This window comes from Psittacula echo (genome assembly GCF_963264785.1).
Source record: "Psittacula echo genome assembly, chromosome: 1".
In the NCBI taxonomy this organism is placed as follows: domain Eukaryota; kingdom Metazoa; phylum Chordata; class Aves; order Psittaciformes; family Psittacidae; genus Psittacula; species Psittacula echo.
This window is the reverse complement of record NC_137735.1, coordinates 88,117,958-88,145,919: the sequence shown is the minus strand read 5'-3', so window position 1 is coordinate 88,145,919 and position 27,962 is coordinate 88,117,958. Positions and strand designations below refer to the sequence as shown.

At 52.8% G+C, this 27,962-nt stretch overlaps 2 protein-coding genes across 5 annotated transcripts; both read right to left on the bottom strand.

Annotated features, from left to right (window-relative positions):
* Nucleotides 1–307: 307 nt before the first annotated feature.
* On the bottom strand, nucleotides 308–11,704 carry BAIAP2L2 (BAR/IMD domain containing adaptor protein 2 like 2). The gene is made up of 14 exons (XM_080615891.1): nucleotides 11,233–11,704; nucleotides 10,226–10,301; nucleotides 9,846–9,932; nucleotides 8,691–8,752; nucleotides 8,051–8,122; nucleotides 7,337–7,453; nucleotides 6,786–6,932; nucleotides 6,234–6,386; nucleotides 5,627–5,765; nucleotides 4,629–4,857; nucleotides 3,671–3,742; nucleotides 3,148–3,328; nucleotides 1,412–1,452; nucleotides 308–603 (listed from the first exon to the last, which is right to left on the bottom strand). Exons 1-14 carry the CDS (start codon nucleotides 11,659–11,661, stop codon nucleotides 528–530), a joined length of 1,881 nt encoding a protein of 626 aa, XP_080472017.1. The 5' UTR covers nucleotides 11,662–11,704; the 3' UTR covers nucleotides 308–527.
* Nucleotides 11,329–27,895, bottom strand: PLA2G6 (phospholipase A2 group VI). 4 transcript variants are annotated; one of them, XR_013956633.1, is made up of 18 exons: nucleotides 27,324–27,895; nucleotides 26,767–26,982; nucleotides 25,785–25,965; nucleotides 24,105–24,292; nucleotides 22,845–22,941; nucleotides 21,705–21,887; nucleotides 21,386–21,494; nucleotides 20,661–20,813; nucleotides 18,904–18,994; nucleotides 17,998–18,161; nucleotides 17,344–17,494; nucleotides 17,023–17,159; nucleotides 16,330–16,484; nucleotides 15,941–16,108; nucleotides 14,757–14,830; nucleotides 13,717–13,948; nucleotides 12,528–12,627; nucleotides 11,329–11,368 (listed from the first exon to the last, which is right to left on the bottom strand). XR_013956633.1 is itself a non-coding variant. In XM_080615868.1 (16 exons), the coding sequence occupies exons 1-16, from the start codon at nucleotides 27,530–27,532 to the stop codon at nucleotides 13,807–13,809; spliced, it is 2,418 nt and encodes an 805-aa protein (XP_080471994.1). In that variant the 5' UTR covers nucleotides 27,533–27,895; the 3' UTR covers nucleotides 12,703–13,806. The 4 variants fall into 4 exon arrangements, 2 of the variants coding, with proteins under 2 accessions (XP_080471994.1, XP_080471995.1); XR_013956634.1 differs by lacking the exon at nucleotides 11,329–11,368 and adding an exon at nucleotides 11,513–11,624; XM_080615868.1 differs by lacking the exons at nucleotides 11,329–11,368; nucleotides 12,528–12,627 and having other exon boundaries at nucleotides 12,703–13,948.
* Nucleotides 27,896–27,962: the final 67 nt, after the last annotated feature.

The window sequence follows — 27,962 nt, the reverse complement described above, 5'->3', positions numbered from 1 at the left end:
GCCGCTACAAAGGGGCCAAGAACAGAGCGCTACACGGTGCAGAACCTGTCAGCTGGTCCACAGCGCTGGGAGACCTCCTGTGGCCTCCTCCCTTTGGGCTTCATTCTTCTGGTGGCAAAGGGACTGTTCGGTGAGAGTCCTTCTCTGCCCACATCAGGGCCAGCAAAGCTTCACCTTTGTCATCCTGCTGGCACTGCCCCATGCTGCAGCTGACCTTACCCACCCGTCCCTCCACCTCGCAGAACAGCAGCATCCCCTCTCCCAGGTCACCAGCACCAGTAACACCACACTTCTCCCATTCAGGTACAGTAACATCACACAGGGAGGGGGAAAAGAAGGGATCTGCTGCTGTCTAAAGCATGCCAGGCAGCCCAGTGAAGTCTTGATGTCCCAGAGGTAAGGGAGGGGAAAAGAGAGGTTACTCCATGAGTGGTAGCGCTAGGTTGCTGCCTAGCTGGGGGGCACAGCCCATATCTTGTTTGCCTCCTCCTTCCCTGCTGACATTGTCCATGGCCTGCAGCCCTGCTTCATCGGATGATGGGTGCTGAGCGGTCGTTGGTGACTGTGGGACGCAGCTTCACTGTGGCAAAGGGGTTGGTACCTCTGGAAGGAGAAAGGAAACAGGCAACCATCAGGAAATCTGCAAAGACCATGCAGGGGTCCCGCTGACCAAGCAAAGGGTATTTAGTCCTGCTGGAGAGGCATCTCCATGCTGAGGAGGAGCTCAGTAAAGCTTGCTGCTGAGGATGTTCTCTTCCTCCTTAACACACACAGCTGCAGGTTCCCGTAGGGCTTCCCTTGGGCTTGCCTCAGGGCTTCTCTCCCTCCTTCTTCCATGGGATGTAGGAGGGACACTAGCAAAGGCTGCCCCTTGCAGTAGCACTCTCAACTTGCGGCCCCTGACCATACAAGCAAGGGGTCAGGGAGCAGAAGGAGGCTACAGCACCACCCCAGAAACATGGAGACACCAATCCAACCGCAGAGGGAAGGAAAGCAGGGATTTGTGGCAAGTCTCATCTCCACAGACCTGAGTCATCACAGCTAAAAGCCACATCCCTTATGCCTCAGCCTTTTCCAAGCAGGCAGAGCTGCATAAATAACGTAGCTTCACACTCAGCTGCTCTTGTGGCTCTTCCAGAATGGATGGGAAGGAGCATGGTGGACCCATATGCTGAGGGTGCTCAAGTCCTACCTCATATTATCAAAGACAGGAGAGAGCTTTCCCAGTCAGCAGAGGCCAGAATGGCCCACCTCTCCCTCCTGTCCTGGAAGGTGAGTTGTGCATCGCTTTCCTCCAGACACTTCCCTGCTTCTCCCATATTTGATAATCCAAAAGATTAAATTATTATAACACTGTAATAAATCCTCCCCTGTCTGATGATTCCAGAGTGGAATTTCACACCTCACTCACCGTGGGAAGAGTTCCGGGGGCCGGTCAAATATTCCTGATTTCTGCAGTGAAGAGAAAGGCAGCAGTGAGTGATCTGGGGTAGGGAATGGAGAGACACAAGGGGGGCAGGAGACACCGCACACACTGAGGAAGGTTTCACAAAACGCTGTTCCCTTAGGACACCTCCCTTTGCCTTGGGAAAGATGCCTCAGATCCCCGAAGTGTCGTGTCTGAAAAGCACAGCACACAGTGACAGTCTGAGCTACATTTCACCCTGCCAGCACAGCCAGAGATGCCCCCCTCGTGTTACTCACACACTCTGGCAAAGGGTTTATCACATGCTTCCTGTATCCACAGAGACCTCAAGAGCTGTAGCTGCCCACCCTACACCACATACTGCTTAAATGTGGACCAGCCTAACGGAGAAAGGTGGACCTAGGCCCTGTGACCCTTATTCTTGGCTATTAGATAGTGAAGGATCAGTGACAACTGACCTGCTAAAGCATTCCAGCTTCTGTAGCTTGTGCCAGACAAGAAAGGCACATGTGGCTATCTGTGTTCCAGTTGGGAAGTCAAACACACACCCGTTTGCTCCTGGCTCAGCTGGAGGATACCTTGGGCATAAGCTTAGAGTATGGCTGAGCCTTTCCAAACTTCTAATGAGGCTCAGTCGCTCTGCCATGGTACTCCAAATGTTCCACACACTTCATTGCTCAATCCCAGGCCTATCCCTGTACCCTAGCCCTGGGGCTGGATGAAAACCCATGACCCACAGGGGGTAACAGGCTGCAGATCCTGTTCCCCTCTGTGCTGTGCTGCCTGAGGCTCCCTGAAACCACAGAGCAGGACATGAAAGGAATAAAGAGTAATTAAATATTACATTTTTCAGTCCTTTAAGCCATGCCTTTGCTTGCAACCTGGAACCAGCAACTAGAGATGAGGTTTCCCAGCCTTCTATGAGACTGAACAAGTAATGCCCCATGGGCAGCAGTGTTCTTTCCTCTCCCAGGTCCTCACCTTTAACTGTCCTCAACTTTAACTGTGTCCTCACGAGTCAATTCCCCACAGCTGAAAGCACTGAGGAGTTGAGGGTTTCCTCCTCAGTATGCCATCCATAAGGCATGGGTTGACACAACTGGTTCTAAAGCCTTCCAAAATGAGTGTGTCCTCAGCCTTTGCCCCTAGCTTTTCCCTTAGCCCAGCTGTGATTTTAACCCAACCCCTGCTTGAATTTAGACGAGGAGACATATGAAACTCCTCTCCATTCTCTGAAGAGAGAAGAAGGATGGCATCTCTGTTAGCTGGTAACCCACTCCCAGCCCAGCCTGATCACTCCATGGTCCTACTATTAGCAGAAAGAGGTGCTGCCCTGGAGCCACCAGAAATCAGGCTGGGGGGTCATGGAGAAAAGGGCTGAACTGAAGGATCCCTGCTGAGCAAAAAGAGAGAGAAATGAGAAGGCAGGGGCACAAAAGCAGTCCCTTGTGGGGGCAAAGCGAGGTACTGAGGATCTGCACACACAGGTCTGACTGGCAGGGGTCACCAGGATATGGTGGCACATGAACAGACTGGGTGAGAAAGGCCAGTGCTAACAAAACTCCTTAACTCAGGAAGGAAGGAGGTCACACACCAACATCTGGAAGGTGTTTTCCTTTCTCAACAGGCCAAGGCAGAGAAGGTGTATGTTGGAGGATGGAAGTCAGAGGTGGCCCGCTCCATACACACGCAGCCCCACCAGTCACTCCTCCTGCACTCACCTTGGAGCCAGAACTGATCGGGGTGACCACCCCACTCTGGTGACTGCTGGCACCCATTGAGAGGGAAGGTGGGTTCGGCAAATGGGACTGGGCAGTGGCAGGCCAGTAATTGCTAGAGGAAGGAGTGCTGGGACGGTCCAGGATATCATCCATACTGTGGCTGCTTCGCAGTGGGAAGGACCTGAGCAAGAGAAGAAGACAGTGGGGTGAGAGTGGAAGAGCAAGGAATAGGGAGCAGCACGGCTGCTAGCCACAGCATGTATCTGTGGGATGCCTCTGCAGAAAATGCACATGGCTTGGACTGGCACACTCACAAGTGCCTTTAAGAAGGCACTGCATGTGTTAGAGGAGCCATCTAGGGTAAGCCTGTGAGATCTCAGGGCACAGCAAGGTGCTCGGCAGACGCCTCAGCATGGGAGCACTGCAGCTCTCCTCAAGGCACATCCCAAACAGGTACCCACTGGAGTTAGTGACCTACCAGGAGCAACTCCAGCTCCTGCCTGGCCAGTTGCTCTCCAGTTACCTGGTAGCCGGCTCCTCCATCTCTCTCGCGTCCTCCAGGGACTTGACGTAAGCTTCAGGGAACCAGCCGCATCTAGGGCACAGGAACAGAGACATGAAGTCCAGACAGCCACGGTTTGTGGTTCTTCGGACCCAGCTGCCCAGCACTGCTGATCTACACACATCACCCAAGCCGCTGCTGCTGCTACTGCATGTGACAGGGTTTCTGCACATCCTTCACCCCTAGATGGGGCGTGGGGTAATCACCACGCTTGGCAAAGGACCCGCTTATCTCAGAGGCCGTGCACAATCTGTGCTCCTGGGAGCAAGGCTGGTGCAATGCAGGAAGAGACTCTCTGTGTGAGCACGGTCACGAGGCAGTCAAGGCCAGAGCACAAGGAAGCTGTGGAAATCCCTTCTCAGGGCAAACCCAGAACCCCCTCAAAGAAGGGCACTGCTCTCGCTCGTCTCCTATCTGAGTGTGATCTTCCCTGCAGAGTGCAGTACAGGGACCCCATGCGGAACAGGCTTGCACGCTGGTGCTGGCTGGCAGTGCCGCAGGGAGTAATTCAGTAAGCGGAGGGTGCAGCAGTTTCCATGCCCTGCCTGTGCAGCAGTTGCGGTGTGAGCTGAGAAACGCCAGGCCTCTCAGGTAACTCCTGCAGTTCACGGCCCTGGGCTGGATCCCATCACAGGAGTCACTCAGCCTTGCAGACCAGGAGGGGGTCACTGTGCCCCTGGCTCTTCCACCCAAAGCCCCTGGGGCTTCCTCAGGCAGCTCATCCCTGTCCCACTGCATCTCTTTGGCTTGGGGAGCCCCCAGGACTGAGGACATAGTGAAGTCCCACACATACAGTGTATGAGGCAACACACAGACCACACCAGGAGGGGAAGGGGGAAGATGATTTCGGGTTTAAACCTCCCAGCTCCATACCCAACAAGCCTGCATCAGCCCAATTTACAGCACCAAAGCGACATACATGGACGAGCCCTCCAGCTTGCCATAGAGCCAGCCGTTCTGCGCCTCCGGCATCAGCACCGTGATGACGTCCCCGGTGTCAAACCGTAGCAGGGTCCGGTTGACGCCGGTCGTGTGGGGCACGATAGCCTGCACTCTCGCCATGCCGCTCGTCCTCCTGCTTTCACTGCCACTGCTTCTGGCCTCACCGAAGGAACCCGACCGGGAAGTGCGGCCAGTCGGGAGCAAACCTGCAGAGAGGCATCAGAGGGGTCTGCCTGGAGCCTGGCATCCCCTTGCAAGACCCACGCTGCCTCAAAGGGACCAGTGCTTCCCCAGTGGAACAATTACTCTAGAGGAGGAGTAGATGGCCTTTCTCTGCAGGGAGAGAGCAGGGCACAGCATGGGAAAAGCATGGGAAAACATGCATCTTGCAGGAGGAAAATCAACTCAAGCCGAAAATCAAGCTTTGCACTGTGTTTCCTTTGGCCAAACATCTAGAACATACACACTGCGTGCCCTAGCTGATGCTCTGGCTGATGGCCCTCTTCCTGACCCTGCTAGAACAACTGTTTGGGTAAGTTTTCTCTCCCACTGTCCTCTTCTGGGGTTTCTTTAAACATTTTAAGCTGGAATTCCTTAGGAAGAATAGGCAGGTGAGACATGAGGTAAGTGGCTGGATTGTGGGGCAGGCTAATATTTAATGTAGCAGCGTGAGGGAAGGTGCTTTACTCAAAAGGGAACTCCAGTAAGAACCAGCCCTCATGGTTCAAGAGAAACTGGAAATTGCACATCTGTGGGTTCCCCACCTCACGCAGCCGGGAGTCCTGGCCTTGTCCTGAATGGACCCTGCTCACCCTCTGGTTGAGCTCACCCTCAGTCTTGCCCTCCCGTAGGCACGGTCTTCCCACCATGCCAAGGAATGTGGCTGAAGACCACTAGTCTGATAGATTGGTGGTCCCTCCCCAGCCCCAACCCTGTTCCCAGAGAGGTCCAGCCCCTGCTGGACATGGGTCATACTGGCTGATGGTGTCCTCCGCAGTGGCTGTCTGGGGGGCTCTGGCTGAGGAGACAGTCTCATTTCTGGAGGCTCCGGAGAGAAGATGCTGGATCTACTCCCAGTCATGGAGGAAGTAAAGTCCCCAAGGGGTCTCTGGGGCTGTTGGAAGGAAAGGAGGTTGAATACACATCCACAGTTCAGTGGGAGATGCTCTGAGAGATACACAGTCCCTCTCAGGAAGCCAAACCCAGCACGTTCCCTCATTGCTGCCCGTGCACACATTTCCGCTCATCTTGGTCAGGAACGGCCATGGAAGCCGGACAAGCCAGCAAGTACCATGGCTGGCCAAGGACTGGCCTTGCCCTGCAACCTGAAAGGGGCAGTAACAGCTTCACCACCACAGAATCAATCATAGAATCATAAGAGTTTGGGTTGGAAAGGACCTTCAAAGCTCATCCAGTCCAACCCCCTGCACTGAGCAGGGACATCTTCAACTAGACCAGATTGCTCAGAGCCTTGTCCAACGTGGCCTTGAACACTGCCAGGGATGGGGCATCTCTCCCGCCTCCAGGCAACCTGTTCCAGGGTTTCACCAAACAAGGTGGAGGCTGTCCATGGGCTCCTCACCATCTCTAGGTGGGTGGGGGTGAGCCGGCCCGACGGATACCCTTGGCCATGAGAGGCTCCGAGCAGACCCTGCGAGTGGCTGTTTGAGGGGTTGCGGGTGCCCTCCAGCTGCTCCTTCCACTGCGGTGCCTTTGTCTGGATCATGGCCCGAGCCTGGGGAAGAGGAGAAGAGGAGGTGATGGCCAGGGCAGAAGAGCTACAGAGGGAGCCAAGGCTGCCACATGCATTAGAGTAGGGACCAGGTCCTCTCACAGTTAGGTTTGTGGGAGCCCCTCAGGAGCACCTTCCACGGTCCCAAAGACCCTGCTATAAACACCTACATCCTCATTCCCTCTCCCATCACTCACACACCCAACTAACCCTGTGTCAGCACCATCCTCATCCCCAGCCATGCTCTCCCAGCATAGCACAGTCAGCCTGGAACCCACAGCAAGAGGGTTTCCTGCCCAGTGCATGCACAGACATTGCTTTCACCCAAGGGGTGGCTCAGCACTGGCTCCCTCGTGCAGCCTGCTCCCCTCCAGCTCTGCTCCCCAGCTTGCCAGGCCATACCCTGCTGTAGAACTGGAGGAGGGTGTTGTAGAGCATCTGGTGCTTCTCAGCCAGGAAGCGGTAGCGGCGTTTCTCCTCCAGCTCAGCCTCCCTCTGGCTCTCAGAGACAAACACCTGCATCTCCGAGTGCAGCCGCATCACATTCTCCTGGGCCACAGGGGAAAGAGGGAAGAAGGGATCAGCATAAATCCAGCAGAGTGGGATCATACAGCAGGGGAAGGGCTGCAATGGGTCATGGTGTCTGCCACCTTCCCAGTCCGCTCGCAGTGCTGGAGCAGCACGGAGGAGCTGGAGCACAGTGCCAGGGATGGAGCCCTCCCACACTAATGCTTGCTAAAGGAGGAAAGGGCTTGGCAAGAATGAGCACCACAGGTCAGCAGCACCCTATGGAAAAGGACTTTCCTCCTTTTCAGGTACACCTGCGGCCTCTTGAATGTTGGGGCAAACCCCTTGGCTTTTAAGGAAGGACAAAGTTGCTGAGAAATCAACCCTGACTCCAGAAAAATCACCCAGTTCTTTTTCCCCCTCCCCTCCCTGCAATCACTGCTCACCTTCATCTCACGGACATTCTTATCACGGGCCCTCTCCATTCTCCACAGCTCTGCCATGCACTTATCCAGGTTAGTGGCTCTGCGTTGGTACTCCAGTTCATACTGCTTCTGGCTCTCCTGTCGGGGAGAAACCAGGCTGGGTGAGAAAACAGAGACCCAGGCACACTGTGATGCAGCAAGGGTCCTGCCCTGATGGACGGTTGAACACCTGAGTCCCTCTGAAATCAGGCTTTACCTGAACCTCTCATAAAAAACATCTTTCTTTACCTTTCTCTTCGCTTTGAACAGTCCCAGAATACCGATGAACCTCAAGAACTCAGGAGCAAGAACTGGCACCCAGCTCCTCCAGCACTGGGAGCAAAGCCACAGCCTCTGTCTCTCCCTGTGACATGGCCCGCCAGCACGGCCAGTTGGGCCACAATGGCACAGGACTCACAACCATGCAGAGGCTGTGGTTTGGGGAAGCTGGAAACTCTGCTTTTGGGATGCTGAGTCTCTCAGCCCCATTAAAGCATTTGACAAGTCCCACTGCACAAAGAACCTGCATCACTCCATCATCAACCAAACTAGGGAGAGGTTGGGTCCATGAAAGAAGACAAGCCCCCTTAACTCCTGCTGAGGAAAGTCAAGGAAACACCTCAAGTGCTAAAGCAAAAGCCTTTGGGAGAGAGGAGAGGGAAAAGAGAAGCATTGAGAAGGGAGGTAATCACTCACACTGATGAACTGTACATCCATTTTGGTATTCTTCTCCATGTGCTGTAGCAGGTCCACGTGGAAGGTCTGGGCCTGGGAGAGGTGAAGGAGCCATCACCCTTATCCTTTCACCATATGGGGTGTTATGAAGGTGAAGGGTGGCTCATAAAACCTGCAAAGCTGATGACTCTCTTGCCCCCTGGACCCCATATAGAAGCCAGAAATGAGCACATCAAGGCTACCCTGAAGCGGCCTTGGGGTCAGCACCCAGCACCCTCATAACCATGGGTCACCCTCAAGCTTTGGCATGGGCACAAACAGCAGTGTCTGGAAGGGTTAGCATTCCCTCCGTTCCGTCCCACCACTGTGACCCAGGGAAAGAGAGGATGGGAATGCCCCTCTTCAGAGCCAGGCATTGCTCAATCCAACTCACATCCGCCACCACGCTTATGGAGTGATGTTGATAGTCCACCAACAGCACCGAACACTGAACACCAGCTGTGCTCTGGGCATGCATCTCTGTAACATGCCTCCATCATGTGCAGCAGGGAGAGCAGGAGGGCACATGAGATGGGAGGAGATGGAATGAACTGGGCAAATGCGGTTGTTAAGGAAGTCCCTTTATTCCCCAGCTGCACCAGCCCTCGGGAAAACCACTCACCACCACTTCCAAATCAGAGCTCAGGACTCTCTGCGTGTTGGACATCTGCATCAGAATTTCACCTGCAGGGAAAGAGCCAGGAGAAGGTGGGGAAATCCAGCAGCCACTTCCTTGTGTGCCCAAGGAGGCAGACCAGCAGTGTGCAACTCAGGCTGATGATACACGGGTGTGAAAGTCCAACAGCTATCACAAAGCACCGCCCTCTGCACCCTGCAGGAGGCTGGTAGCCTTCCTCCCCAGGGCTCAGCTCCACCACCACTCCCTAAGCACCATCAGAGCAGGATTGCTCCAGCCAGAAAGCTGCCAGACCAGCGCTCTGTTACAGCTCCATGTGCTGGCAGGGTGCTGGGTTTCTGCTCTATCACAGCCCCTATGGGTCCCATTTCTAACCCCAGTGGCACTCCAGCTGCGGTGCATAGTTCTGGGTGTCCTACGGGAAGGCAGCTACAGCACTCGCTGCTGGTTGGGACTAGATGAGCTTAAGGTCCTCTCCAACCCTATGATTCTGTGATGCTGTGAATGGTCCCGGTTCACTGGTGTTGGTATCATGAAACTGGGAAAGGAAGAGACTGATGACAGGAAGCACAGGAACTAGCTGGATGATGCAGATGACTACAGGAGTCCCTGTAGAAGCTTATTATTAAAATGGTTAGCAATAGGGCAATTTCCTGAGCATATTTTCGGCAGCCATCGTTAGGCTATGGAATTATTTGCCCTTCAGCTCCGAGCTGCTGTTTCATCTGGCTGCAGGCTCAGGAGGACAACATCCCATCAGCTATTGTCAATTGACACTGTCCAGCTTTTACCCTCACACCTGCAAGGAGGAGAAAATTGGTTCCTCCAAGGTGGAAACTTCAGCTCTTAAGGCAGCAAGGACTGGTTTCCATGAGAGGTCCATTGCTGGAGATCCATCCCAGCAGCTCAGTCGTTGATCTCAGAGAGATACAGGAGAGAGGGCTGGGGCCTTGGGTTGTTCAAGGGCATACAGTAAATGTGACTCTAACCACCTAGACAGGGCCTGGCGCTGGGAGACACCATTTAGAGGAGCTGTCTTCCTTCCCCCAGTACCTAGAAAAGGACTAGGGAAGGGGTAGGCCAACAGCATGTAACTGTGGCTCATCACAGGACAGAGGATCATAAATGGGAGAGCCTTACCCAGCATGTGTGAGGTGGAGCTCTGCAGCGCTTGCTCCCCAATCTTTTCAATCGCCTTAAAATACACTTCAGCTGCTTTGGATAATGCTGTGAGGAGAGGAGAGGGGTGGTAAGGATCTGCCCTGCCTTCCCACCATCACCAGCCCCAGCAAGCAGTGCACAGGACACCCACCCCCTGGTACCTCACCTATAGGCAAGGGCACCCCATTTCTCCCAATCTGTGCCTAATAGTAGCAGTGGGTCCTGGAGCAGAAGAGTACTTAAGTGCAGCACAGGACATTTAAGAGTAGAGGGACCAGCAACTTTGTCCTGGGTGATGGCACAGTGGACACCCGGGATGGATGCAGCAGCTTGACCTGGCTCTGTGGGACCCCACTCACCGTGGAAGGCACGCAGGTAGTTGTTTCCCAGGTACACCAAGTTCTCCAGTGCAGGGTTGAACTGCTCCAGGATACTCTGTGCCAGGCAGAAGCACGTTAACACCGATCTGAGCCACGCTTCAAAGACCTCTGCAGGTCAATGTCCTGCTGTGGCTCAGCTGCATGCAGCAGGGACACAGAGAGTTCCCACAGCCGCAGCCTGGGTAGCCGCGGTGATGTGCAGCCCTGCACTAAGCCAGCTCCCTGCACCGGAGGGACCTTCGGGTGCCCTGAGTCCTCTCCAGCCAGCCAGGAGATGAGCAATACCAGAAGGCAAGGGAGTCTGCTGCACAGTCACCTGAAGTTGGCTTTCTCCCAGGGCCCCACAGCCACTGCAGATGGGAGGATAATTCAAGGGGATCTGAGCAGCCTTTTTCCCCTCACTCCATCACCTCAATGTTTATTATCCAGGCATGAACATGACTTTTTCCTGGCCAAGATGTGGTGCACTGCCAGACTCAGCAGCTTAATAAGAGAAGGGATGGACTGCATCAGACCAGCCTCTCTGCTCTTGCCTGCTGTATTTATCGAAGGTGTTTATTGCCTACAGCAGAGATTCTTTCTTTCTATTCTCCCAGTCCTCACCACCTTGGTACAGCACTGATGGGCACAGGGAAGGATTTGTGAGATCAGACTGCTCTTTCCAGCAAGGAGGAAAACAGCCAACTGAACATCTCCTTCCTACCAGCAACCAAGGTGCTTTATCCTGAAGAATATCATGAGTGCTCCATGTCCAAATCACACTGCTTACCCAGTTCCTTCCCAGATCTGCCTGAAGACCCACACCACTGTCCCCCTCCTGCCAGCCATCTGCTCTCAAGCACAGCGCAGAGCCCACGGGAGCTGCTGCTTCCCTGGGGAAGGGATCAAGCCCTTGGCTGTCCACCCAAGAAAGAAAACAGCTCTTTTCCTCCCACTCATGCATCTCCCCTAGGCAGACACGAGCAGTCTTTGGTGCCAGCACTCACCTTATAGATGGAGATGGTGGATCTGTAGGACAGGTCCATCTCTGGAGCCTTTTCCCCTCTCCCAGAGAGGAGGAAGGAATAAAGAATAGCACGAGGTGCTATCCTGGCCTGGAGGGCTCCGCTTCTGCACAACCGGCTGGATGGAAAGAGGTCGTTGCTGGCAAGGAAGGACAGCAGGAAGACACAGCCGTGGTACAAAGGGAATGGAGCACTGCTGGAGTTTAATAATTCACCAGCCAAGAGGCTGGAACTTGATCTCTGGAAGTAACCAGACTCTTGGGGAGAGAGGAATCCTGCAACAGCCAGCAAGGGCATGTGAGCCCCTCCCTGCATTATTGATGGCTGGGCTGGTACCCAGCTCTGCCTGCCCCGACACCTGTGGAGACAGCCACCTGCCAGAGAAACCACGTTATGGCTCGCTGCCTCCATCACTGCCACCGTGCAAGGTGGCTTTACTCAGCTCACTGTGCTAGAGGAGCATCCTCGGTCTCTCACACAGACACCTCATGAGTCAGGAGATCCCTGTCGGCTTGCAATCACAGGTAATAAATAGCAGCAGGCAGAGGGACAGGTAAGGAAAGCTCAGAATGGGTTCCACCTCTTCCCTGCCCACTATTCCCCCACCCCAGCCATCAGCTCGCTGGCTCTTTATCTGTGTCCCACACCCAGTGAGACTCCCTAACTGCAGGCATAAGCTTGTGCCTGAACTCTTCTGCTCTCCCTGCCCATGTGCAAGCAGCGCCAACACAGCACCACTCTGGGAAGTCCCTGCAGATAGTGCAGGCTTATAAAGAGGGGTGGATTGCAAGCCAGGGGCAAAAAGCAGAGAGGAGCTCATGTTCTCTCCATTTCAAGATGTGGAGTTTGGTTTCCCATGGGAAGGTAAGCCGCTTTTTTATGTAGGAAAATAAAACCATTTACTCCACATTAGAAGCCACTTGATTCCACAATCTCAGTTGTGAAACTGAAGATCAGAAAGCTGGTAATCAGTTTTTAGCCCTATTCATGCCTTAGTGCCCACCCCTACGATGGTGTCCCTTAGGAACCAGTGTCACAGGTCCAGCAGGCTTGCAGCAGTTAACTTGCCCAGGATCCACCTGGGGATAGAAAAACTAAAGCCCCGTCTACAGTCATTTGTATCCCAAAGGGATTTCAGTGTTCCTCTTTTTTAGCCTGGCCAGCTCCAAGAGGATTTTTATGTGGCAGCTGGCCCAAAGCATCTCCCCCGGCTGCAACTGATAAGTCCAGCACACAACGCTGTGCTTCATGGGACAGCCAACACTCACCCCACTCACCTGCTCCCAGGGCTGGCTGCAGGGACAGGCCAATTCACCTCTACAGCCCCCACAAAGGTCGAATCCTGTGCCTCATGGAGCCCAACACCTGATTTTCTACCTGTAGGAAATTCAGAGGCTGCAAGCGCAGGACTGAGAGAGAGACAAGACAAGCATGGACTGCGTAACAGTGGAACCAAATGCAAACCTTTCTTTATTTCAAGTTGGGTTAGTTTTGCACAGAAGCACTGTTCACAACAGCGGTCCCTTCAGTCAAAAGCAAGCGATTAAGAATCCAGTTTTTCAGGTTACTCCTCAAAACACCTCCAAACAGAGACATAAATTATTTATAAATACAAAAAATTTACTGCAGAACCACCGAGCAGTGCAGCAGTCACAATAGGATTTCCAGCAGTAAAAAAAAGTAAATCCAAATTGTCACAGGGTCAGTTTCTTTGGTGGGAACTGAACTCAGAGCATTTCAGTTTCACATCAAGAATAAACAGTCTCTCTCCCAAGCCAAGGCTACAGACCCTCACCTCAAGTTCGCTGTGAGTAAAGACAGGCTTTCACATCTCAGCCCTTGAGCGGAGTAGCACAGCTACAAAATGGTCACTGGGGGGTCTGCTCCCATCCTGGGCAGTCAGTACCTGTTTGCCAGCCCATCTCAGGAGGGGAAAAGGGAAGGTGCTATAGGAGACAACAGCCTCAGAAAAGATTCCCCTTCTCCCAGGGCCAGTCACAACATTCTGTGTTGTACCTACTGTGTAAAGTTGCAGCACTTCTGCTCACCTTAAAACTGGGTGTGCTAAGGGAAGAATAATCCCTTTTCCCTATACTATACACTCAAAACCACCTTGGCCTCAGTGGGCCAAGTAATCCCTGAAGCTTTCTCTAGCCATGGCCCATTCTGTGTTGCAGGAAGGTGCATGGTGCTTTGTCAGTGGAGGTGCTGCACAGACAGGAGACAGCCTCCAGCTGCTACAGCTCAAGATAGGTAGGTAGGGGCTCTGGGTTCTGGGAGGTACCATCAGACATCAGGGTAGCAAAACCAAGCACAGCAGCAGAGATGGGGCTACAGTAAGATAACTGTCAGCATTTCACTCTGGGAATACATAGGTGTACCCTGGAATACATGTGTATGTGCACAGTTGTCTATTAAATATTATTAATTCCTCATTAGTAGTGGTAGTAGTAGTCCCTCCCCCACCTCAACACCTCAGTTCAAGGGAAAATCTGCGCCACTCCAGTGCCTGCTGCTCCTTGCCACTGGGATGCAGAACAGGAACCTCCAGGTCCATCATCGGGAGAGATGTTGCACCAGCTGCTCAAACTGCTCCCGCTGCTGGTAGATGTAAAGCTGGGTGTCCCAGAGAGCATCCACCAGCACAGAGTCGTTCACCTCATCCAACATCACCTCCGTCTGCAGCTGTGGGCTCAGCCTGCATACAGCAAGACAGCGTCACCAGCTGAGCACAGATACGAACACAAGAAGGCAGTGAGCCTGCCAAGCACAAGATTTGTGCCAAGTGGCTCCCAACACAGAATCACAGAATGGTTTGCGTTGGAAAGGACCTTAAAATCATCTAGTTCCAACCTCTGCCATGGGCAGGGACACCTCACACTAGACCATGTCACCCAAGGCTCTGTCCAACCTGGCATGAACACTGCCCGGGATGGAGCATTTACCACTTCTCTGGGCAACCTGTTCCAGTGCCTCACCACCCTTACAGTAAAGAACTTCTTCCTTATATCTAACCTGAACTTCCCCTGTTTAGGTTTAAACCCATTGCCCCATGTCCTATCGCTATGGTCCCTAATGAAGAGTCCCTCCTCCAGCATCCTTGTAGGCTCCTTTCAGACACTAGACATCCAGCAGGCTTGCAGAGCAGAGGCCTTCCCCCTCCTTTAAGGCAAACCTACGCTCAAGGCTGAGGCACAGTTCAGCACCTGCACCACTTAAGGCACAGCTCTAAACCAGGCTGTGGCACAGTGGGATAGGGCAAGTCTCAAAGGACCCTGTCAGCCAGCATCCCCTGAGACCCCACTAAATGATCCCAGGCAAGGCATGCTTGGGGCATCAGCTCATACAGTGAGCCATGGCATCCTCCGTTATGCCACTGAGGCATGAGAAGAGGGGGCAGGAGGACAGGTCTGGGCAGGCATGCCTCTGGAGGGGACGCTATTTGGGATGACACATGCCTCAAGATAAAAATAGGTTGGTGCAGAGAGTGGAAAGGAAGCTCCTACCGGAAATATGGGACATTCGTCATCTCGCACCAGGCCCTGGCACGATCCACAGCTGGGCCATCTGCGTCAGTGCACTGCAGGAGAAACAGGCCCACAGTTAGAGCCTGACTGTCACACTGCTCTTCCCCTGCCTGCAAGAGGCTCCCAGCTTCTCTAGCATTTAATAAGTCAAACTGCACAAGCCGCAGAGGGAAAGGGAAAACCAGGAGCAAGTGCATGCTGGATGGCATCGGTCACCATCAAGAGAGGGGTGGCTTTTTATTTGTTTCAATGTAAGAACAGTGCTCCCGATCCTTGGGACACAAGGAATTGCACACTACAGGATCCTCCATCCATCACAGCACCAAGTGGATTCCCTTAAGCATACCCCCAGGATGATCCAAATTGTAACCTCCTTGGGATTTCATCTCTATCCATTTCTGTCCCAGCCCAGTACCAACAGAGCCTGTGATTACTACAGGCTTTCTGGGCTATCGTGAAACACCTTCCCTGGGACCCCTGAAATAAAAGACAGGGGAAGCAGAGGGATCTCTCTGGGTATTTCCTGACTTTAGGAAGCTAAAAGGACAGGAAGCAACAGAAGCAAGATTACAGTTGGAACCTGTGTCCTGATCTCTCTAGCTGTTATTCACTTGGAGTGTTTTCATGTAATGATCTTTCTAAAGCATGCAAGGACATATGCCTATTACATACTCCTAACCATTGCTCTGAACTACTGCTTTCTGTTAGTGATGCTCCCACTTCTCCAGCATTTACTAATTTCCCCAGTAGGGATCACACAGCTTTTCTAAATAAAAATGAATTGGTGTTCTCCAAGGTGTGGGGTTTGTTTCTGGTCCAGGTTGCTCAGATGATAATCAGTGCTCCCTAAAAGATACTGAGCTTCATGAATTCACACCTGAAAATGTCCCTAAGGGTCATGACCACCATCCTGTCCTCAGCTCCTTTCAGCTGCAAGAACTTTCCTTGGCAGTCAAATCCCCAAAGAGGAAGACAGGGCTTCAGACCTCATGTGCACCCACAATTCTTAAGTTACCCACTATGTCCATTCCTTGAACTGATCAGAGCGGTTCCAAGCAAATACAATTTTCTTCCAAAAGGAAGCAGCTGAAAACTGGAAACCTTCGCTCCCTCCCTGCAAGCTGCCCCAGGGGTCTTCCCCCATCCCTCGTTCCAGTACTCACACAATCCACCACCATCTTGCCGAGCTCCCTGGCTCCAAAGACAGTCTTTGCCAGCTCCCAAGGGTTGGAGGGGCGGAAAACATCCACAGAGCTCACTGGTACCTGTGGGGGCTTCCCCGTCCCCAGGGAGACCACCAACCCCAATTTTTTTACTTCCTGCATCCGACCCTGTGGACAAACAAAAGATTTGTTTGCAAGGACCAACAATTAATGCAGAGCATTCCCAACACACATCCCCCTCCATACACTTCCTTCTAAGGCGCTGCATGGCTAACTTGCTTATCCACCAGAGAGGCATCCATCCACTCCCGAACCTTCTTCCCCTTCAAAGGAGGATCCGTGGAGCCAGTAAAGCCCCAGATACCAGTCAGGGCCAGGATTTCCCTCACCTTCTTGATGAGCGTCTTGTTGTACTCATGGATCTCCGTCAGGGCATCGAGGGTCGGGTTGTTGGCTAGCAGCCCCCCGTCCAGAAAGCGCCCTATGGGCCGGAAATAAGTGGGAGCCGCACCACTGCAGCGGGCAGCACGCCACACAAGCTGGTCTGGAGGGAGAGAAAGCATACAGCCTCTTGCAGCAACTTTCCTGGGCGCAAGAAACACCCTACCTTCACCCGCACAAAGCAGGGGGGCTTGCAACCCCAGAAGACCCTGCCCTACATTGTTGTACCTCCTTCTCTCAACAGTAGGGACTCTGCTTGGATGCACAGGATCATTTGGGGATGCTTTAAAAGATGTTCTCACCACTTTCTATGTATCGTGGGTCAAATTTACTCACTACCAGCTTCACTGCTGCTCCTGAGAGCCCAGGGAAAGGTACTGACTGTATGCATGACTCCTCTAGCACACTCCTTCCTCATGAACCTCTTTGGCCAGCCCCTGGTACAAGAGAAGCCAAGGGAGGAGGAGACTGAAGAAAAGGCAACCATTGCTAGGACCAAGCTATAAGTCAAGATCAAGGACAAGCCATTGCTGGACACCCTGATTTTCAGAGCAATGGGAGGAAGAACAGGAAATCTTGCATCTCTGAGAGATGGCTTTGTCCCCTGCCAACCAACTGGACTGCTGTGTGCCAGCATGTACCTTGTGGCTGAGTGAGTGGTCTGAATGATGCACTTGTCTTGTATTCAGTGGAGGTTTTTGTCTCTGGCACGGGGTAATTCCGGAAAAGGTGGAGTTCAGCTGGCTGGCGGTCACACAATGTCCCTGTCACCATAACCCTGGAGAAGAGGACATAGCAGAGTAAGAGTAAAACGAGGGAAACAAAATGTACTTATGGCTTCAACAGTCTGCACATCACACTTGTTCAGACCTGCTCTAAGGAAAAGCTGAGCATCTCTGCTAAGAATGGTTTAGCGCACACTCAGGAGAGCATCAACCAGAGCAGCCCCATGTAGGACTTACTTGGGTCTTTGGACATCTGTCATTTTGGTGTTTTCCCCAAATTCCTTCTTCAAGAACTCATCCAGGGGCTCCGACTCGTAGGGCCGAGACCCCCGGAACACCATGTCCTTCATGCGGAAGTACAGGCAGCGCATGTAGTCCATGGACTTCCCTGAGACAGGCAACAGCATTGGCAGGAGCAAAGAGCAGGGAGGAAGGGCAGGCAGAACAAACAGCACATCAGAGCTGGGACTTCCCCGCACCAGTGGGAGACGGGAGGAGTCACTCCCAATCCCATTCCCTTCCCAAGCTGTCTGTCATCTGCTCAGAGCTCAGCAGCTTGATTGGAAAGGATTAAAGAGGAGCATAGTTTCCCACTAACAGAAAGTGTTGATCACATTGTTGTAAAACCCCCATGGAAAGGGCAGGAAGAACAGGACATTGTACTCTGCCAGCACATACTTCCCAAAACCCAGAAAGCCACTCAAGGCCAGCTGATGTGAGAAGCAAGAGAGAAGAGAGTGAGAAGGCTTTCCTTCATTAATGAACATCTCTTCCCTCCTTTGGCAGGGACAGCAAATCTTAGTTGGGACTCAGGCAGGCAGCTCCCAACCCACAGAGGAGAGCTCAGGCCTACAGGAGCGAGAAGGGGCCCACTCTTTGCACTGTGCTCACCATGTACAATAGCCAAGGCCAAGATCCCCCCAGTGCTGGTCCCCGCGATCCAGTCAAAAATCTCACGAATGGGACGGCCCACAGCCTTTTCGATAGCCAGGAGGAGCTGGATCAGCACCAGGCCCCGGATGCCCCCTCCATCCAGGCACAGGAGGTGGTCGTGACTGCAGAGAGAGAAACAGATGACTTGGAGCTGTGGGACAGCTTACAAATCACAGCGTGCCATTTGGGAAGGCAGCCCTGGGGATGGGAAACTATGCCAGTAACTAGAAGGCTGCTATGGACAGTGTAATCAGTGAACAAGTAAATCCAGAGGTGCTTCCTCAGATGCAAGTAAGACTGGGCACAGCCAGATAAGCCTCATCAGAGCTGGTGCAACACCACTCGCTCTTTTAGCCATCTCTAACCTCTGCACCAGAGAGACACTCACAAAGCTGAAAATACCCCCAGGTCCCTTGGGTATTGTGTCATAAATAAAAAGCAGACAGCCCTATATTTCTTCAGTGCCAACCCTCCCTCTGCTCCAAGCAAGGTGAGGTGCAGGCACTGTGGAGGCAGTGCACAGCCTGGCAAAGGAGCTGGGGGAGCATCATGGCAGCGCGTAGAGATGGGGACATCTCAAAGCCAAAACAGCGTTTGGTGCTCAGTGGCAGAGGGGACAGAGCAGGGTTTTCACCTGCTGAGCTCTGGCTCCCCTGCAGCTCCAGGGCTGTAGGCAGGAACAGGCCGTGGTCATTTATGGGAACAGAGATTTATCACAAGGTTCTGGCAAAAACTGCATCAATGGACATTAAATAATGTCAGCTCTGAGGATGCCACACTCAGGTGTTTGTGGGTAAACTCCACACACACAGATTTCACCTTCAAGGTGCTTGGTGACCTGGACAGAAGCTATTCCTCACTTACTTTCTTCTACCCTCACTGGGTGAGTCCACAACATCTGGCGCCTTCAACAACTGTCCGAGCGCTGCGGAAGCATATAGAAGGTCCTTGTACCCTAAAGGGCCATGAACATGCAGGAAGAAAACAGTAATTAGAGACCACTTTGCTACCTGAGGCCTCTGCTATGTGCCTCCGAGACAGCAGCCAACCAAATTATACTTAATCAATTAGATAACCTTCAGTTACTCTTCCTACTTTTCCCCCAGAAAGCTCAGCCAGAGTACCCAAACCTCCCACCAGTGAAGTAAAAGATTTCCACCACCATCACACAGAGAACATCCAACTCCCTTCCAAATCAAATAAAGCTTCCTGCAGGAGACACAGCCATCTTACCCATAGCCACTAGGTACCCCCCTAGATCAAACTCCACACCAAGGAGAAGAAACCCCATCCTTTAGAGCAGGCAGCTGGAGACGCACTGGTAAAGACAGAGGATTTGTAGAAGCAGATGATGAGCACAGTAAGCAAGAGAGAAGGCAGGGCCTAGCAGCGTGCCCACTACGGAGTAAAATAAAACCTAAATCTACTCCTGCGAGGTAACCTAGGCAGGAGAGCTGTGGGGACAGGGTGGCTCGTCATTACCCCTCAGCTGACGTACACCCAGGCCATCCTGGGTGCAAGGCACCAATCCAAGCTAGGTGAGAAGCCAGCCTGTGAAACCAAAAGAAGAAAGAACAGGGGGAGAGAAGTTAAAATACTCCTGCCAGTGCCCAGGCTGGAAGGTGGCTGTGGATGACAGTGAATGTGGTGAGAGGTTCCTTCAAGGGCCAGAGTCCATGATGAAAAAGGGCCTTGCTCTGCCACTGCATGAGAGCTGAAATAGGGTGTTTGCCTTCACAAGGTCATGGTGAGAAGAAACTCCTGGTGTCACCAGCCAGTGAGACTTGTGGTGACACAGACGCACCCCAGAGCCTGGCAGGGGGTTGTCCTCTAGCCCCACAGGAGGGTCTTTGCAAAGGAAAACACCAACTTGAGCAGGGAAGAGTACCATAAGCACTTGTTATTTGCCTCCATGCCCTTCATGAGGGTCAAGCCTTGCTCCAAGCCAACTCACCCAAAGCCCACTCTTTAACCCCTCCCACTGCCTCTGCCTGAGCTCTGGAGCTCCCCAGAGGAGGAAAACCTGGCATCTAGAATAGACCTAAGGGCTTATTCACACAGTTTGGACAGAAAAGAGCACAAGCCATGACACAATCATATGTCCTTAGGTAGGCTTTTCCTACACATAACATAAACCCTGTGACCAGGGTCACTTATCCTTGGGCTTCATCCTTTCTGCCTCCCAGCGCCTGGCCTCCAGGATCTGAATGACCAAGGATTCTAATTTCCTTTGTGCTCAGCACAACAATGGCAGGTCCTCAAGGCATACCAGCAAGTAGCTCCCCTTCTATACATGACCCAGTGGATAAAGTACATGCAGGTAACTAAGTCCTACACCTCTTCCAGAGGGTTGAGGGAATAAGTCTTCCCTTTCCTTTTTACAGAGCTGTATTGTGTCAGGTCTATGAAACAGAAGTTTAGATTACAAGAGTTTTGAGTACACACAGAGGAAAAACAGAGAAAAGAGACAGGATCTTGCAACAGCTGAATGAGAACAGAGTGACCAGAAACTGAGATCCAGGGGACGGTCCCCACAGTGCAGCCCATCTGAAGGAGAGATCTGAGACAGCGCTGTGAAGAAAGAAGGGAGGAAAGCGCAGAAGGGCCAGGGAAGGCTTTACCTAAGCTGTTGAAGCTGCTCCGTGAGGAAGGTTGGCCTTCCAGGAAGAAGGAGGTGGCAGCTGGTGCCAGGCTTGGGGAGTCAGGGTTGGGTGGGTGGCAGCGTTCGGTCCCTACAGTTTGCAGCAGGTCTAAGAGCACTTTCCGGTTCGCACCTTAGGTGACGAAGGGGGAGTCACAGATGAGAAAGAGAATCAGTGCATGCACACACTGGTGGGGGCTCTGTCAAATTCACAGCAGCCCTGACCCTCATAGAACTTCTGGGATGACTCAGGGGGAGAGGAAAGCACATCCCAGGTATCTGTCCTGGAGCATAAGGTAGCAGGGCTACACTAAGGGTACTTCGAGGGGGTGTGCCACACACTTCTTGCCACTGAAGAACTGCCCTTATCTGCTTATGCCTGGGCAGTTCAGCAGCACCGCGTCATCCTGTTTTCAGCCTGCAGTGCCTGACATCACGGCATGAAAGAGGGGGAGTACGTGCCAGCTTCTCCTCTTGCATCTCTGCCTCAGAAGAAAAATTCATCAAGGGCTATTAATACAAAGCCTACGCCGTTAGCTCAGGGAGTGCCTACCCTATGAGTGACTAGAAGCTGGGAAAGCATGCTGGAGAAGCATTACCCACTCTTGACATGTTTGCACCTCTCTCCAAGACACTGTTTCAGGCACCAAGGGGGACAGGCTGCTGGCTGGGTTCACCCTGTAAGGTTGCTGATGTGCTCCTCACCTTTGCTGCTCCTGGCTGCCAACAACCCTGGTGTCTCCCCGAAATCATTGGGGATCTCAATATCTCCTCCAAACACGACGATCGCTTTGATCATATCCAGGTGGTCATGCTAGGGCACAAGAGAAAGCTCAGTCAAGAGCCATGCTCCCCTCAGCTACTTGACTTCTCATCCCCTCCCTCCTCTTTTCATTAGCCAAAGCAGCCACAAAGGATCACCCCATAAAAGACAACGGCCACAATTTCACAGGAGCCTGTCCCTGCCACCATCCTTCAAGAAAATCCCCCCTCTTCTTCCCAGCAGCCTCTGCAGAAAACTCACCTTCATGGCCAGGTGCAGTGGTGTGTTGCCATCTTGACCCCTGGCATTGGTGTTGGCCCCATGTGTCAGCAGGACCATGGCACAGTCAAAGCGTCCCCTCTTGACTGCAATGTGCAGAGCCATGTCAGCTGTCCGGCTGGTCACATTCACCTCAGAGCCATACTCAAGCAGCAACCGTGTCATCTGTGCCCAAGCGTGCATGTGACAGGTCAAGAAGAGAGAAAAGCGTCGTGAGGACAACTGCCTGGATGCTCAAATGATCCAGCCCTCATTGCAAGCAAAGCAGGGGAAGAAGAAGGAGCCTTAGCCTGGATCCAGCCAGTTGGCAGATGCCAGCTGCATTGTTCCAAGCACAGGAGATGGGGTTTCTCTGCCTTCTGCCACAGAACTAGTTGGTGGTTTCACAATCTGGCTAGAGATTCCAAATGTTCTGGGAGTTGTGTGCAAGCGTAATGATTGGCTGAGATCAACAGAGGGAAAAAAGTTCCTACTCAAGCCAAAATCCTTGCAGACTGGAGGGAAAAAGTTTTCTTTTTCATCTTCTCTTTACAAGCCAAGCAGACTTACGTCTGCTCTGAAACTCCACAGGACATTTCTGAGAGGAACGTGATACTGCAGGAGGGAAACAAGTCCAATCATAGGAATGTCCTTTGCTTGCAACAAGCACCATTCAGGTGCTCCAGCATGGCGTGTCACACACGGCGGAAGACAGATCATAACCTACATGCCACCTCCCTGTGCTACTTCAACTCTTCCCCTGCAGTTTTTAAGGCATCAGTCTGTTTCCTCCCATGAAACTGGCAGGTAATGAGAAGAGAGCTCCCCCCACGGGCAACTGGGTTTCAGTGACAGTGCTCAATTTTCCCAGCAAAAGGGGCAGGAAGCTGGCAATTTCACAGGCATAGAAGAAACACTAGGGACAAGCCCACCAGCTGATTTCACTGCAAGGCTCCACTGTCCTGTTCCCCATGGCAAATAGCACTGATCAGCACAGGGCAAAGAGAATCAAACATCAGGCTGCTGGCTGGGCTCTGACACTGAGGGCTCTGCCTGTGCACTCAGAAAGGGACAGGTTAGCAGCAGGAGGAATTAACCAGGTGCTGGGTGGCAGCACAGGCCCTCACCACAGGCTCCATTTACCTCTGCTTTCTTTGCCCAGTGCAGTGGAGTGGCTTCATGGCGCGGGTCCTTGGAGCGAACCTGACTGGCATCCACCTCCAGGATGGCCTGGGCACAGCTGGCAAAGACAAGGAGATGAAGGGATGGATGGATGAATGGCTGCTGCCTTGACTCAAGACCTCCACTCACATCAGCAGGAGCCTCCCGCCCAGAGCCTTTCAGGAAATCCTTCAGCAGCAGCAGGCTCTCTGCAGCATCTGCAAGTTCCTCAGCTGCAGTTTTGGTCTGCTCTTTTTAGAAAGAAAGAGAGGGCACAACAGGAAGCACACAAGCAGCACAGTGTATAGAACAAGCGTGAGAATCCCTTCCCAACTCCAAGCTGTGGAGCAACATCTGCTTCTCCAATACAGGAATATGGCGGTTCTGTGAACTCTCAAGACCCAACAGGAAATTTTTCTCTTCTCCCTCTCTCTCCATGGAAATGTGGGGATAAAACTGAAATAGTTAAATACTTGCTGAAATTAAGGCCCTGTGTACTTCCCTATGAGTGAAAAATCACATCACTTATGAACAGATCAGTATCTAGTGCCTAGAAAATGTAGTAGGTAGACTTACACTCTCTACTCTGAAACACCACCAAATAAATCATGTAGAAGAGATCGAGCCCCACTGCAAACTAAGGGACCTAAACACATTTTTGCCCTGTATCTCTGATGCTGGGAAGCACTTTCAAAATGCTGAAAAATTGTTTAGCAGCAGCTAGTGTTGACTTGAGAGCCCTATTTGTAGAGCTTGGACACTGTGAAAATTAAGTACTATGAGGCACACTGAAAGGGAATAAAATTTCTCCAGGGAAAACAAAACAGAGAGTAAATATCATGTCTTTTCTGATTCAGTTCTAATGTGTTTATTATGTCCCTGCCCATGGCAGGGGGGTTGGAACTAGATGACCTTAAGGTCCTTTCCAACCTAAACCATTCTACGATTCTGAGATTAAGAGTAAAGAGAACCTTTGGCCTACAGGAGACAGGAATAGCCAGGCTTTGAAATGAAAGCTTATTAGGATGAGAGCACTCAAACACAGAGGTAGAGCAATTAGCAACACTACTTAAGCATCAGTAAATCATTCTCTCACATGTCATTCCGAGAAAACTTATTTCACAAACCTCTTCCTACTGAGCATTTCCCTGAAAGGGTCCACTCTTGGACAACCCTGCGTAAGCAGACAGGTCCCCAGGCTGGAGGAAGAGCCCTGTGCTGGCATCCCAAGCAGTTACTTACCCTTTGTGGGAGAACTTCAGTGCTGTGTGGATGGGGTAGCCCAGTGTGCCCATGACGCTGCAGCTAGCACGGCATTTCAGCAGGGATCGAACCATGTCCTCTTTGCCCAGCTGACAAGCGAGATGCAGAGCAGTCAGCCCTTCATGGCTCAGGTGGTCCAACCCAGTAGTTGGGGTTTTGCCCAGGAGCTGGGGAGAGGAGACAATAAATAAATAGACAGACAGACATGGAAGATACCATCTCTCTTCCTGAGCTCTCAAGGACAGACTCTGGAATGGCTGGGTTCCTTGCGATGCTACAGTCTGTCCTCTCCACCCCTGCTTCCAACAGAGCAGCTATGGAAATGCTCCTTGTTCTCTCTCCCTAGAGGGTTTATTGCAGCTGTCCATGCCCTTCTCCTCTGGCCTGGGTGCTTCTGAGACACCCCTGAGCCGAAAAGGGCTCACATCACCTTGAATGACACAGCCCAGCAGACTCCCACCATCTCCCACTGCATGAGCCAAGTTCAGTCCAACAACATGAGAGTGCTACCTGAAATCAGTAGTTTCCTCCCCTGCTGCAGCCCCATCCGTTACCACAGCCACTTAGCAGGCAGGAGCTCAACCTCCCCTGCAACTCCACCACTGCTTTCAGATACAAACAGGATTCTGTTTAAAATAGCCACGTGGGAATATATTTGAAGGAATTTTCCTATTCTCCCCCTGAATTTTATATCTGCTACCCAAAAATATCCCACTGCCATTCTGGTGGAAGCCTGCAAGCCCTGGTGGCAGGAATTTAGTTTCTCTTCTCTGGTTTAGCAAGAAAGAGAAAAAAAACTAACAGGAGACAGATCAGACCTGGAAGTATTTTGGTAACAAGTTGCTGCCATCAGAGAAATAAAGGAAGAAGCTATCTTTTTAATACAAAGGTCTTAACTACCCTGCTCCACAGCATAGCAAGCGCTGATTGTCATGCCTCCCCCATCATGAGTTAAGAAACCCCAGCATAGTCTGGCAGGCAGAGGGAGAGCTGTCACAATAGGTATTGGGCAAATGGGGGGTGCTGCCATAGGGGCAAGCCCATCTCACACTCCCACTGGGTGCTGGGGAGCTGACAGACCCAGGGAACAGACATGGAAAGCCACCCACATCTGACGAACCCTGTCACTCTGCCCAAGCTACTCAGCAATTGCAAACTCTCTGCCTTCAGACTGTCTCTGCCTCGAGGCTCTGATTGCTGTCCCTCATGCAAGGCCACTCAGTTCAGACAACAGGTTCTGCAGCTCAGGAGAGCCTTGGGGAGCTCCAAACTGTCCTTCAGTCCGTGAGCAACACACGCGCCCCCACATCAGCCTAAACAAATGCTCCCCCTGCTTTGAGGAGATGGAGAAGGAAAGGCAAGGACTTCAAGAAAGGCAGGATCAAGGCCTGATGCAAAGAGCAGTGAAGAACACTTTCTAAGGGAACTTGTTTCGTTCCACTGCAGGGTGGAAGCTGGAGCCTGCTTATGGGAAACAGCACCAGTAAAGGGAGAGAAAAAAAAGAAGCTGAAATCACCCTCAAGCATTAACTTGATGCTGCAGCAGAGAACTGACTTTCTCCTCTGTTCTGCAGCTATTTTCCTGTCTCCCTCCTCACAGCATAGAGAGGACCCATTCTAGTCCCACTTACTCCCTCTCAGCTTTGAAATCACTCGCACCTCGATGACGTGGGGGCTGTTCCCTCGCACAGCATAGTGGAACACAGTCTCCCCGCGTATGTCAGTGATGTCCACTCGCGCGTGGCACTCCAGCAGCTCCAGCAGGCACTCCACGTCTCCCTTGCGGCATGCCAAGTGCAGCGGGGTGCAGCCATCCTCACTGTCTATGCTGTTCACGCAGCTGCAAGAGAGGAGTCAATGTGAGGCCAAGGAGGGGTTGCAAAGAGGAGGACGTGCAGCTGCCCTGGGAGCTGATACAAAGGTACCTCCCATGTCTGCGACGGGCCCAGCTGGTGTGAACCACAAGGTTCACAAAAGCCAGGCCTCCTGCCATGGAATGAACACAGGGAAGGGTGACCAAAAAGCCCTGCCACGGACCCTGACCTTTGTTCCTTCCTCTGCCCCCTAAATGGGAGCAGCTCCCCCTGCCCAAAAGAAGGCAGGGAACAGGTTACAGTCAGCAACCTGGTGCTGCCCCAGACTCCTAACTCCTCACTAGTCTCCTTTATCCTCAGTGAACTTTTCTACGGAAAGAGACCAAGGGCTTGTGGCCAAAACCCATTCCCAGAAAGACAGTTGCACTGTACCTCCTCTCTCGTGGTTCACAGTCAGCCACCATCCCTTCCAAAAAGCGGCTCCACAAGGGCTGCAAGAATTTAATCAGTGTCTCTGGCCAAACACTGTGATCCTTTAGCTCAAACACCAGAGCTCTGGGCTTTAATGTTCACTGAAAACCCTCCAATAACCTTACACAGTGAGGACTGGATCCCCTTTGCTGCCACATCTGTCACTCAGGCAAGACACAGTAAAACTGACACTTTTAAACTCGACGTCTGCAGTAACCACAGGTATATTAAGCTCCTCCATGAAAGAGCTCCCCTTGCTTTGGCACATCAAGCTGGGATACCTCAATCAGGCCCAGCCCATCATCCCAAGCTCATTCCCAGCACCAGGCCCACTGCAGGCCCCTCCTGCCCCTTGCCTCATGACATGGTTGTGCCGGAAGGTCTCACGATGGCCGATCTCCACCGCGACGTGTGCCGCGGACCAGGTGGGATGGTTGCGGATGCAGTCACTGAGCTGCTGGAGCTCCTCCAGCGACAGGGGCTGGCGCGAGGTCTCATAGAAAGGGCGCAGCAGCCTGGAGTACTGCTCAAAACGCACCAGGGCATCTGCTTCGTTGTCGAGCTGGAAGAGCCTGGAGAAAAGGCAAACACAGCGTTGGTCCTGCTCAGAGAAACAACCTCCATCGCAAACAGCTCTTCTCCAAACATTAGCGCTGGGGATTTTCCTCATTCCTCCTCACGTGGTGTTATGCTTCTTCCAAGGAAAGAAGGGAGACTACTTCATTAGCAGAGAGCATCTATTCTTCCTGAGCTGCTTCCACAAGCTGTTCTGATGACAACTTTCGACGGCCTCCCCCTCCTCAAGAGCCCACCTGATGGAACCCACCACCCCACAGCCACAAGGCACCATGCTCCTGAGCTCACGTCTTCAGTTTCGCTCTTGAGCAGTGACTGGTAACAGTCTGTCACTTACCGGAAAGCGACCTGAGGGCTCTGGGGGTTCACCAGCAGGCAATCCCAGGAGCGAGCAGGGTTGTTCCTATACAGAGCCACCCTTCCTTCCTCCCTGAGGCAGGTGTGCGCAGCGTACTCCGCAGCCGGCACCTCCTTCACCCGGTACGGGTTAGTGAATATCTGCGTGACACTGTTGATGGTATCCACCAGCCGGCCAAAGAACTGCATCTTTATGGAGCCTCAGGCGGCTTCTCGGCCGCGTCCTGGGGGAAACCCAGCCACAGGCTCCGCCCGGACCTCGCCTCAACGTAGCGGCACACTGCCAGGTAACGCGAAACGAGAGCCGCCGGCGTGAAGGAATCCCAGCACCTTCTTTCCTCCGTCCCCCAAGTAAAGCACCCGCTTCCCCTCAGCGCCCCACGGCCACCACCCCCCTCTCTCAGGAGCGTTACTGCTCCGCCTCGGTGGGAAGCGCCCCGCTCCACGGCCGCTACCGGGACCCGGGGCCCTGCGCTGGGGTCGAACCCGCGACCTCACAGCTGGGGGCAGCGCGGCGCCGTGATGCAGCGACACCCGCAAAGCACGACGGGACTCCAGCGGCGCCCGCTCTGCGGCCGCTCGCCAATCGCCGCCCCGCCCCTCGGGACGGGCCAATCAG

Excerpts from the sequence above, each read along its gene's own strand:
- BAIAP2L2 (XM_080615891.1), bottom strand. The coding sequence starts at position 11,661 with ATGGAGGCAGCGAGCCATAACGTGGTTTCTCTGGCAGGTGGCTGTCTC. Across the intron at positions 5,766-6,233 it reads CCCCCACCCACCTAGAGATG|CCCCAGAGACCCCTTGGGGA; the intron begins GTGAGGAGCCCA and ends TCCTTCCAACAG. Across the intron at positions 1,453-3,147 it reads CGATCAGTTCTGGCTCCAAG|AAATCAGGAATATTTGACCG; the intron begins GTGAGTGCAGGA and ends TCTTCACTGCAG.
- PLA2G6 (XM_080615868.1), bottom strand. The coding sequence starts at position 27,532 with ATGCAGTTCTTTGGCCGGCTGGTGGATACCATCAACAGTGTCACGCAG. Across the intron at positions 16,109-16,329 it reads ACAAGACGCTCATCAAGAAG|GGTCGGATGCAGGAAGTAAA; the intron begins GTGAGGGAAATC and ends GTTTGTCCACAG. Across the intron at positions 14,831-15,940 it reads GCAAGATGGTGGTGGATTGT|TGCACTGACGCAGATGGCCC; the intron begins GTGAGTACTGGA and ends TTTCTCCTGCAG.